This window comes from Schistocerca nitens, chromosome 10 (assembly GCF_023898315.1).
Source record: "Schistocerca nitens isolate TAMUIC-IGC-003100 chromosome 10, iqSchNite1.1, whole genome shotgun sequence".
NCBI classification, from domain to species: Eukaryota; Metazoa; Arthropoda; class Insecta; order Orthoptera; family Acrididae; genus Schistocerca; species Schistocerca nitens.
In genome coordinates, this window is record NC_064623.1 from 81,956,860 (window position 1) to 81,969,113 (window position 12,254).

At 39.7% G+C, this 12,254-nt stretch overlaps 1 protein-coding gene across 1 annotated transcript in view; it reads right to left on the bottom strand.

Moving 5' to 3' along the window:
- The window catches only part of LOC126210087 (nuclear factor related to kappa-B-binding protein), a 211,228-nt gene that overhangs the window by 195,009 nt on the left and 3,965 nt on the right, over positions 1-12,254 (bottom strand). Inside the window, exons 3-4 of the mRNA XM_049939213.1 lie at positions 8,856-9,049; positions 741-1,054 (exon numbers count right to left, since the gene is read on the bottom strand). Of these exons, the coding sequence (XP_049795170.1) occupies positions 741-1,054; positions 8,856-9,049 (508 nt within the window). The remainder of the gene's footprint in view (positions 1-740; positions 1,055-8,855; positions 9,050-12,254) is intronic.

Consider the following 12,254-nt stretch of genomic DNA (forward strand, 5'->3'; position numbering starts at 1 on the left):
TGCTGGCCGACCGGGACGAGGTTTGTCTTCAATTGACGGCCGACCCCTCGAAAACTCGCTAAACCAATTTCCAACTGTGGCCCTAGAAGGGGAAGCTTCACCAAAAACACGCAGCAAAGAAGAATGGCATTCTTCAGCACTTAAACCCTTTTTATAATCATAAAAAATCACGGCACGAAAGTCGTGGCGTGACAGCTCCATCCTGCACCATCTCTAACTCAGCACTACCTGTGCTTTCTTACCGCGCTGTGGGGGGATCACCGCTAGCCAGGGGCTGCGCGCACACGTCCCGAGGTCGAAAAACATTGCTCTTTTGAATGAAAACAGCCCCATTGTCCTCCGCCTTATTGTTTACGGGCTGCTAAAAACTTTCGGCATAGCCCTCGTAAGACCAACAGCAGACTTTGCAACTTTAGAAGGGTTGAAAGGTCTTTGATGGATATTTTACTCAGGTGACATCAAATGACTAGTCCATGTTCGAAGTCACTCTGCTGATATTGCTTCTCTACAGACAATGCAAGACTCCCACCCCTCTAGTAACCCACTCATTCATCCCAGTTTTCTACTCTTATCTGTGAAAACAAAAAATAGAAAAACCAACTCACAGACTAAAAAAAAAAGGACAGAGAGAAAGATGTTGGATTAGAAACACTTATATGCTCACAAAAAAGTGAGGATACTAAATATCAAGTGTCCATAAAGATTACAGGTAGCAGCAATAACATAAGAAAACATGTTACCAGGATAGTTCTCATCTTCAGAACTGTGGTCACTCTGGCCAACTTCCTCACGGACAGCAGCAAGCTCTCGAAAGTAGCGTCTACGAGCACGGCTTTCTGCAGCAATTTTTTTAGCTGCAGAAAAGGATGCATTGTTTGTATAGCCTGGCAACGATTCTGCTGGAGAAGTGGAGAACGGTTGATGAGACATCGTGTCGTTCGGGCGAGTGTGGCGGTGGTGACCGGGTGGCTGTGACATTGCTTCTTCCAAGTAATGTTGACGAGACAGCAGTACCGCCTTCATCACTCTTCTGAAGTAGTTCCGCTGCCACATTCTAGAGAACAGATCAAAGATTTTCTCTGTCAGATACATACAACGGGCAATATAGGCCAAACCTCAATAAGCATGCAAAGAATACTAGCTCACCATGCAAAATATTAGTAACCGCCTCAATGGACACAATGAGCACTTTTAGAGTGCTGTAAATGGCATAGTACTTACTGCAGCCACCACCTATGTAATGCGAAAACGTTTTTCCACAAATTTACCTGATTTGTGTAGTTTTATCTATTGAAATTATATTACTGTTAGGACTATAAGAACTGCTGTTAAGTTTGAGTTTGCTTAAGTCAGGTGTCAAAGTAACTTGAATATAGGGTCTTTCATACATTACACAATTTTTAAATTAAGTGATAAAATTTTGTTTCCATTTTTGATATTGGTTGTCATTCTGATTATTTGGTCAATTGTTGTTTGCATATTTCAGGATCACAGTTGCTACAGAGTGGTTCACAAAGGAGGAACATGTTATTATCATGAAAACTCATTACAGAACCATCAAGGACTATGAGAGACTGTTCATAGACTTAGTGGGATCTTCAGATGTAATAATCCTCCTACAGTATCAACAATTCTGCAGTTGATTAAGATATCTGAGGAAACAAGTTCCGTTGCAACCATAAAATTGCCTGGATGAAAACATGTGGTTTGTAAGGAATAAAACATTGCATTGGTGCAGGATAGTGACTTCAAAGTCACTCTCAATTTCTGACAGCCTCTTTACAAAGAATTCTGAAAAAGAATCTTCAGATGTACTCACACAAGATTCAGTTGACATAATATCTTAAACCCACAGATCATATAAAATACAGAAATTTAGTCAAGTACATGCTCATCAAACAAGAAGAAGACAACAATTTTGCAAAAAGAATAATCTTCAGTGGTGAGGCACATTTTCACATGTGTGAGTTCATTAACCGGCAAAACTGCCATATTCGGGGTCACGAAAACCCTAGCATTATCCAAGAGCCACATGCATCCAATATGAACCACAGTTTTATGTGCCTTATGGGTAGTTGGTGTGATGGCCCCTTCTTTTTTGAAGATTTTGACAGTAATGCAGTAAACATTAACAGTGAGTATTATTGAGAAATGGTCAGAAACAACATCTGGCTTGCTCTGGATAAAGTGGATACAGACAATATGTGGTTTCAGCTGGACAGGGCTCTGTGTCACACATCCCACGATACAATAACTCTACTCCACGAAAAATTCCCTCAGTCTGTGATTTTAATATGTGGTGACTTGGAATGGCCTCCCAGATCTTGTGACCTCACTCCATATGACCTCTTTTTATGGGGTTATGTGAAGTCCTAGTTCTACGAGAATAAACCACAAACAGTTCTCCAGCTTAAGGAAGAAATTCAATGTGTCATCAACGGCATCAACACAAATGTCTGTGCAAGTTTCATCACAAACTTCATAGACCGAGTAACTGGCTGTGGATACAGTGGACAAATTCCTGATATAATTTTTGACATTTAAATGGGAGCATATATAGATGGAAAGAAATATTATTTTGATGCATTTTTACTTAATTGTTGCATCTTTAAAAAATGCGTAATATATAGGGTGATTCACGAAGATATGCAAATATTTCAATATGTTATTCTACAAGTAAAACTAAAGAAAAAAGCTCATATAAACATAGGTCCGCAAATGTTTAATTACAGAGTTACGGTTAATAAAAGATTTTGCCTGAAATTTGGCAACTTCGCTAACATGAAGCCATCGCAAAACTATACGAGGTTAAAGTACAGCACGATTCCCATTTATTTTGTTGTTATTGATCTGGTGAAACTAATAAACCATGTCCCAGATGCGTATCTGCAGTAGTTTTCCAGAACATCCAGAGAAGCACAGACATAGTTTTGTAAAAATTTTAATTTATTAACTACTTGGCCCAATTTGTTTTTTAAATTCCAGACAATTGCACGAAGTTTTCAACAGAAGTTGTAGAGAATTTAATTTTGGAAAAATGATGGTAATAATGTTAACTGAAACTATTTGAATGTTTCCGATAATCTTCTTTTATTAATACCATAGCACACATGAATTCATGTTAAACCAGAAAAAACAAAGCTCAGTGTTAAGGAAGTTGTACAGTGTACATACAATCTCACAATATATTCATGACAAATGATCAAAAATGTCTCCAACGAGTTCAATGCATTTAGCTACACATGTATGAACAAATTTTGTTGCTTGTTTCAGTTTCAAAGAGTTGTTCTAAATTTTGTCTATTGCATTCATAACGCGAGCAAGTAATGCCTTACGTGTATTGACTTTGTCCTCATGAGCTATGTCTTTCATCCATCCCCATACACAAAAATCCATTGGTGTTAAATCGGGCTATCTGGGTGGCCACAGACATGTAGCACAATGACCAATCCATTCTTGGGGAAAATGTTCATTTAAATGTGTACTAGCAGCATTGGTGAAATGTGGAGGCATGCCGTCCTGTTGAAAATACATTTGCAAGTGTGTAGCAAGCCGAACATCCTCAAGTAAATGGGGCATTTCTTCTTGAAGGAAATGTAAGAACGTCTCTCCAGTTAGACATCCTGGGAAAATGAATGGTCCAATAAAGTGTGTGTTGATTATACCAAACCACACATTTATGGTAAACCGCTGCTGGAAATTGTGTTGCACTGTTACATGTGGGTTTGCTTCAGACCATATGCGCACGTTATGTAAACTGTTTATACCATCTCGAGTAAACTGTGCCTCATCAGTAAATAAAATGTATTTGTGTAATTGCTGGTTAGTATTTAACAAGTTGCACAGCTCCACGTGAAGGGCAGGATCTCCTGGATGTAAATGATGCACTTTTTGTTTATGGTAAAGATACAGATTATTGTACTACAGTGTACACCATACCTTAAAGTGTGAAATGCCTAATTGTCGAGAGATATTTTGTGTACTGGTACCTGAACTACATGGAACAACATCCATAATATCCTCATCATCGTCTTCACATATCGAGCACTTGTACTGACTATGAATGCTACGTAGAGAACCTGTCTCCCGTAACATTCAAAAGACTCTGCTAATGGTCCATGCATTCGGAATCCTCCGAGTTGGATAACATATGCGATATTTGTTAACTGCAGCCATAAATTTGAAAGGCACCTCTATTTCATAAATAAGCTACAAACCACAACAGTTACTATATGGTTTCACTTAAATACACTGTTATTACTATGTTATTTCACTGAACAACACAAAAAAACTAACTCATTTCAAGGTAAAGAAACAACTGAAGTAACTCACTAATGGTTGCCTACAATGACATAAATGTTTCTGCATTCTTAATTGAAAGTAAACTAATTTACTTGTATAATAATCTTTGCTTATTTTGGTGTTCTGGAAAACTACTGCAGATACACATCTGGGACATGGTTTATTAGTTTCACCAGATCAATAACAACAAAATAAATGGAAATCATGCTTTACTTTAACCTCATACAGTTTTGCGATGGCTTCATACTAGCGAAGTTGCCAAATTTCAGGCAAAATCTTTTATTAGCTGTAGCTCTGTAACCAAACATTTGCGGACCTATGTTTATATGAACTTTTTTCTTTAGTGTTACTTGTAGAATAAAATATTAAAACATTTGCATGTCTTCGTGAATCACCCTGTATAAAAGAGCCTAGAGCACAGTCTTATGTATTACTAAGCAGTACTTTAAAGTACTAAAAGTTGTGACAACAATGAACAATGCTCTATTTAAACTAGCCAATATTAACTGCAGCTCCAATCCAATGGCACTCCTAATCAGATCAACTGGCAATGTGTTTGCTTTGGAAGATAGGCAAGGAAATATGTGTGACTCGCACATATCAATAATGATTCTTTCAAGGCAAAGTGTGTAAGTGACAAGTTGTAATTACAGTTGTCAGGGATTTATTTGGTTTGTTTTTTTTCCTAATTGTTAAGAATGGCAAGAAACTGTTGCCTAAAGCAAAGGCAACAGCTAAATAAATCTTCTCAGAGGTTAGCCTCTTGATGGAACAATACATGTTAATGTTCAATGTTTAACACCTAGAATGTTTAGAAAGTGTTTGAAGAAGATTAAAAGTTCTTAAATTTAAAGATGATAATATAGTATTTTACACTAAATGATTAACATATGTTTTCTATGTCCTCCCCTTAGTAAAACAACAGCTTATTGGGGTGCAAATTTGGAGTTATCATTGGTGTCCCTTACTGGGATGTTGTTGAAGTTGGCAACACTACTACTGTGTCAACAAGCATCAGTTTCAAATACATCGAGAGTTGCTTCTGTCATTGAATGCAGGTCCATCCAAACCAGTTTTCGAGCAAACATTGCGTAGGGAAGAGCATGCAGTGGACATCTGGAGCAGGATATCACGCAAAATATCACTGAACACAGAGGTACATATAGCTGCACGTCTTCATTGGGTCAAACCACACAAAAACTGAAGCTTACTCAAGACATGTAGCACTGTTCACAATTTTGCCTCTTTTCAATTCTGCGAGGCACTGAGTGCACTAATCATCCAATAAGGTGTGCGGGACAGTGCTCAGATCAAAGGTGATTCTGTGATGTTTTAAGGGTGTTTTTTGTACCAATACTTTGGCTCAGTCAATATGATTGCCGTGATCACGAACTAAGATCTTTAATTCAATATATTCAGTGACTAAGTGTAGCCCTTTCCTCTACATCTTCATGATGAACATGCAGGGGACACTCCCTTATTCCTAGATGGCAATAGCTGTGAAAAGAGACCTGCAAGGTTTTACAAACACTAATGTACCCTATCACATCTGGTAACCTGATCTTAATCCCGCAGAAAACATCTGTGGCTATATGGAACAGCAGGTGAAATACAGCAATCAACAGTCCCACAATTTGGTAGTAGCACCACAGGGTACAATTACCAATGAGTGGGTTCACACTTAAAATAAGGGAAAGGCAACCACTTACCTACAGCTGACAGTTGCGTGGCATACAGAAACATGTAACAGAAAACAATTAACACTAGCATTCGAGCTCTTGCTCTTTTTCTAACTAGAATACACACATTCACATACAACCACACAGGAAGTCAAATAAATACATCAATGGTAGTGTTGAGACTAATTATTGAATATGGATACTGAAAGCAGTTGTCTGGGTAGATGGAGGTGGGGAGAGGGCAGAGAAGGATGTGTGAGACAAGGAGGGGGTAGCAGGGTAGTGTGCAATGGTCTTTCAACAGATGACTCACTTACTGCACATCAAGATGAAAGGTGTTCAGAAGTGAGTGCATATAAGAGGTGGAGAGAGAGAAGGGGGGAGGGAGGAAAGAAGAGGAAGTTGGTGCTGAAGACAGACACAGGGAGGGCAGAGAGTAAGGGAGAAATGTGGAAAAAGGGGAGGAGGGGGAGGGAGGGAGGGAGGGAGGGAGGGAGGGAGGGAGGGAGGGAGGGAGAGGGGGAGAGGGGGAGAGAGAGAGAGGGCGAGAGAGAGAGAGAGAGAGAGAGAGAGAGAGAGAGAGTGCACCTGAGTCCACATGGAGAGGGGGGGGGGGGGGAGGTCAGTGGAGAACAGGCAAGGAGTGGTGTAGACAAAAGAGGGAAGGGAAAAGGTAGTGGTAAACAAGTTAGCTGATGTTTAGCCACAAGGATTATGATAGCCCGGGCTATGCTAGAGGTACAGTTCCCACCTGTGTAGTTCAGAGAAACTTGCGCTGGAAGGGAGTATCCAAATGGCCCATGTAGTGAAGCAGTTGCTGAAGTCAGAAGTGTCGTGGTTTGCACCATGTATGGCAGCTGAATGGTCAAGTTTACAGTTTGCCACAGTCTCGTGGTGGCCACTTGTGTGAGTTAACAGTTGGTGACTTGTCATGCCAACACAGAATGCTGCGCAGTAATTGCTGCATAACTCATCTATAAAATGACTGCTTTTACACCTGGCCCTGCCTTTTATAGGGTAGACTTTGTCTGTGACTGGACTTTGGTGGGAGGTGGGGGTGTATAGGACAGTCTTGTACCCGAGTCGACCACAAAGAAATTACCCAAGGGTGCAGGATTGAAAGCAGGATTAGGGTAAGGATGGAGAATGATATTCTGTAAGTTGGGTGGATGGGGGAAGAGTACTTTATGTGACATGGGAGGATTTTAGGTAGCACATCCCTCATCTCAGGAAACAAATACAGGTAGTCGAAGCAATGGTTAGGGATGTGGTTTAGCTTTTCAAGGCCAAGGCGATACTTGGTGATACAGAGTAGCAGTGGTTGGTGGCCGGTTAACAGCGTTACTGGTGCCAGGGGAAGAGATGGCACAGGAGACCTATTCATGTACAAGCTGGATAGCATATTGTCGGTCAATAAAGGTTCTGGTACTTTGAAAATAACTGCTTTCCACTGCAGATGTGGTGTCCACTCTTGGCAATGCTGTATGGTAGAATGTTTTCGATCTGAAACTGATGACAATTACAGATGTGGTGGTACTGTTGTTGGGTGGTCTACCCAATATGAACGGACACTGCCTCTGCAGTTGAAGTATACCAATAATCTTACCTGAATGTTTAGGGACAAACAATACCGTATAGAGCTTGTCCTTGAATGGATCTCCCATGCCTTCAGCTCCTCCGACACCAATAACCCTGTTAACCGGCCACCAACCAGTACTCCTCTATCACCCAATATCACCCCGGTTTTGAGAAGCTCAACCACACCTTCACCAGGGCTTTGGCTATCTCTCATCATGCCTCAAGATTAGGGATATCATCCCCAAATCCTACCTGCTTCACCCACAGTAGTGTTCCCCCACCTATCCAACCTAAAGTTGTCTGCCCCTACTCCAATCCTATGCGCCATCCTGCACTCCTTGGGTCATTCCCTTGTTGTTGACCCAGGTGCAAGAGCTGTACCATACACCCACCCATCACCTCCCACCACAGTTCTGTCACAGGCATTTTCCACCCTATAAAAGGCAGGGCTGTGTGCGAAAGCACTCATGTTATATACCAACTGTGCTTGAATTATTGTGCAGCATTTTATATGGGCAAGACAAGTAACTGACAGTCCAGTAGCACAAATGGCCATCACCAAACTGTGTCAAACTGCAAGCTTAACCATCCAATTGCTGAAAATGCTGCACATCACAGCACAAATGATGTCAACAGCTGCCTCACCACACAGGCCATTTGGGCACTCTTTTCCAGCATGAGTTCCTCTGATCTACATGGATTGGAATCATGTCTCCAATATATCCTGGGCTCTCGCAATCTCTTTGGCTAAACCTCAGCTAACTCGTTTCCCACTACCTTCTCCCTTGTCTCTTCCATCCACACCATTCCTTACCCAGCCATCTCTCTCTCTCTCTCTCTCTCTCTCTCTCCCTCTCTCTCTCTCTCTCTCCCTTACGTCTTTCTCTCTCCCCCAGTTTCCACCCCTCTCCATTTCTTTCTTGCCTTCCTGTCTTCTCTTTCAACTCCATCTTCCTCTCATTTCCTCCCCTCCCTCTCAGGCCTTCTGCCTCTCGCTATCTTTATATGCTCTTGTCTCTGAACTCCTTTCGTCTTGCTGTGCAGCAACCACCTTATTGTCAAAAGACCTGCCGCACATTACACTGCTACCCACTTTTTGCCTCGCGAGTCCTTCCCTACACCATTTGCTACTCCATCTACCCAGGCAACAGCTTTCAATAATCAATATTTAATAATTAGTCTCGCGAGTACCATGAGCACATCCCCCCAATTTTCCACCACATCTCACACTGAGTACAGTAATGACACTGTTCCTTAGACACTTACTGCTCCTCTCTATCATGATTTTACACTCACCCATATTCTCGCTCTTCTGCCTTCCGAATAAGTGATCTCATTTTGGCAATGTCGGGCCTGAAGAAGCCATTTTTAAGCCGCATGTGAAAGTCGTTGAGCGGCACACCAAACCGCATATTTTCTCGAGCAAACAACCTACGGAGGGTCTCATCTTTTTCTTGTGCATCATTCTCAGGGAAAGATGGTAGAAAATTCTAAAACAGAAAAATATTAGTTGCAATTTCTTATAACAGAGGAACGTCCTGGTGGAATGTAAATATTTTAAAGAGTAAAAGTAACACACACACACACACACACACACACACACACACACACACACACACACACACACACACACACACACCTCTGCACACTTAATTGTCCTGGTTGACTACATCCAATACACTGCACGTGCAGGGGGAGCAGATAGATATCAATACTTTACATGTTTGGTTTGCAGGACAACACCATGTCTCCACAACTACAAAATAATGTAGTGTCATAAAAAGCACATATTAATGGTATGAGCATGCAGGAAGCCATAAATATAACTGACTGGAAATATTCCTATAATGGAAATTCAACATACAAAGTGGCATAAACAAACCACAGAGCAAGACACGGTAGATGGAAGAGTACATATATATCACATTCTTAAATAACATTCAATTAACAAAATCTTAACCAATGCATATATCAGTAATAATTCAGGAGCATCACATATGGTAACACATTATCAATTAGAAATTTCTGACATCCAGATGTAATAATTAGTATCTCAATCAAGCTTTTGTGCAAAAGAAATTTATATTCTGTGTTCCCTTACAAAAGTCTCAGAAATCTTTATTTACTTAGGTGCAGTAGCCATATATTTGAACAGTGTATACTAATACTGAGTAAACCTATTCTCTTATTAATGAACATAAACAAAACCACCAAAGGCTGCTATTTTAAAGTCATCTTCTAGCAACAAAAACATCCAGAAAAAGGAACTGTTTTTCTGCTACAAGATAGTCTGGAGTGCAACTTAAAGGAAGCATTCCACAATCTCGTTTCATAAGAGCACCTTGCTCATGACATACTTGCGAAAGAAGTTGATAATTCTAATTATAAATCTAAATACATCTTGATTTAACTAGGAACATGTTACATTTCTATATAGTGCTACTACTTAACCATTGCAGTATAATGGATTAACATCTTCAGTTACACTAGTAGAAAAATATGTTTATCAAACTAATATTTTTGTTACATGTAATTTACAACACAGAGCACTGAAACTTGTTGCAGTAGGTAATGACACCTTGGACAATGTGAGTGAAGTATTAGAGCATATATCTTTGGCTTCTCTACATGGCTTCTGTATGTACATAAAGGTCACAAGTTCCACGTGTCGTACATGTCATGCGAGAATTGAAGTGGATAAACTATAACTGAATGAATGAAAACATTGTTGTAATACACACTGTATTGGATTTTTATTGAAAATTTTATGAAATTGGTCTATAATGTGGTACATATCACCAAATAGTAACACTTCTGATTTTGCCTGTGTCTATATATTGTTTATAGATAAGGTGATGGGGAATCTGTGCCTGCCACACCTACACACACTGAAGAAGTCATATTATTAAAAAGTTAAATTCCTCCCCTAATTTGTGTTTGTTGACCATCAGCTTCAATGTATTTAGCCCAAAATTCTAGATGCACTCCTCCGACTCATACAAAGATGACAATATGGCAATTTGCTGTCGGGCCCACTTAATTCTGTGCTGTATAAAAACAATCACAATTAATTCTCAGTGATAACAGAGCTTAAAATACATATCATTACATAAAAACCAATGGGCAAATAAATTTACTAGTATTAAGCTAATGCTGTCACCAGTAACATGCAACAGATGGGCAGAAACATTGTTTCCTTTGATCTATAGCAGCACTGCCATAAGATATTTGTTTCTGTTTTTCATAACAAGTTTGCAACATGTTGCAAACTGTACCTGCCATTGTATCAAGCTTGTGGAAGTCTGCTGTACCACAATTGCATATACTGACAAAAATGTATGAGACTGCTCAAATTGGAGTGTTGTGAGGTTAATATGCCATACGGTGGGGAGTGTGCATTAGTAAGAGAGTTGCTATGTAACTCACCAGTCAACAGCATCATTCTGCTTCTTTTGCCTGTTGTGAACAACTCACTTTGTAGATTGAACTTTCTGAGTTCTTTTTTCTGGTTCAATAGAACCTGCCATACTGGATGTGGGCTTCGTCACATGATGTAATGATATTTTGACAAGTCATGTCATACATGAACAAATAAATAAGGAACAATATTTTTTTTTTTACATCTGTATTATGTTTTGGACTGTAGATTGTGGTCTCAGACTGATCAGTAGTACAGCACAAGGTACAGATTACGTTGAATGGTTACAATTTGGTTGGCAAAGTCAATAACCACGCATACAAAACCTTAGTTGCAGTGAAATATTGATCTGTAAAGTGGTCCAAGGCATTACTTAGGTGGAAAGATGACGGTTTGATTTTCAGATGGCAAAGTGGTACCCAAAACGTCATATAATGCACTTTCCTTATTAGACCTTGTATTAAATTTTGGTTACATGATAAATCACACAAATCTAAAAGTTGTCAATTTGACTAAGCGTGTACAGATTACAATTACAAACAACTTAAATTGAAATGATCACACAGAAAATGTTGCAGGGAAGACAAACCAAAGATAGTGTTTTATTAGCAGCATGCATAGAAGACGCAACAGATCTACTAAGGAGACTGCCTACATTATTCATGCCTGTCCTCATCTGATGAACTGCTGTGTGGTATGGGATCCTTACCAGATAGGATTGACAGAAAACATTGAAAAAATTCAAATAAGGGAAGCTTGTTTTATATTTGCTCAAAGTAAGGGAGAGAGTGCCATGGATATGATACGTGAGCTGGGATGGCAACTATTAAAACAAAGGCAGGTGTCATTGCAGCAAGAAATTTTCATAAAAATCGAATCACCAACTTAGTCCTCTGAATGCCAAAATATTTTGTTGACTGCTACCTACATAGGGAGAAATGACCATCATAATAAAATAATGGAAAGCAGACCTCATACAGAATTCTAATGTTCATTATTCCTGTGCGCTGTTTGAGAGCGGAATGGTGCAGAAATAGTATGAAGGTGATCGTACCAACACCCTGCCAAGCACTCAAGTGTGAATTGCGGAGTAGTCATGTAGAAGTAGATGAGATGAGGATTATCTTGCCGTTATGGATAAAATAATACGAACACAAAATATTACATAAAAAATTGGGATTATGTAACATTTCAATACCCTTCCAATAGACCAATGAAGTCGTTAAACATGGCGGTGAAAGGACCAATGATTGATGGCAGAAATTCATATACATCTA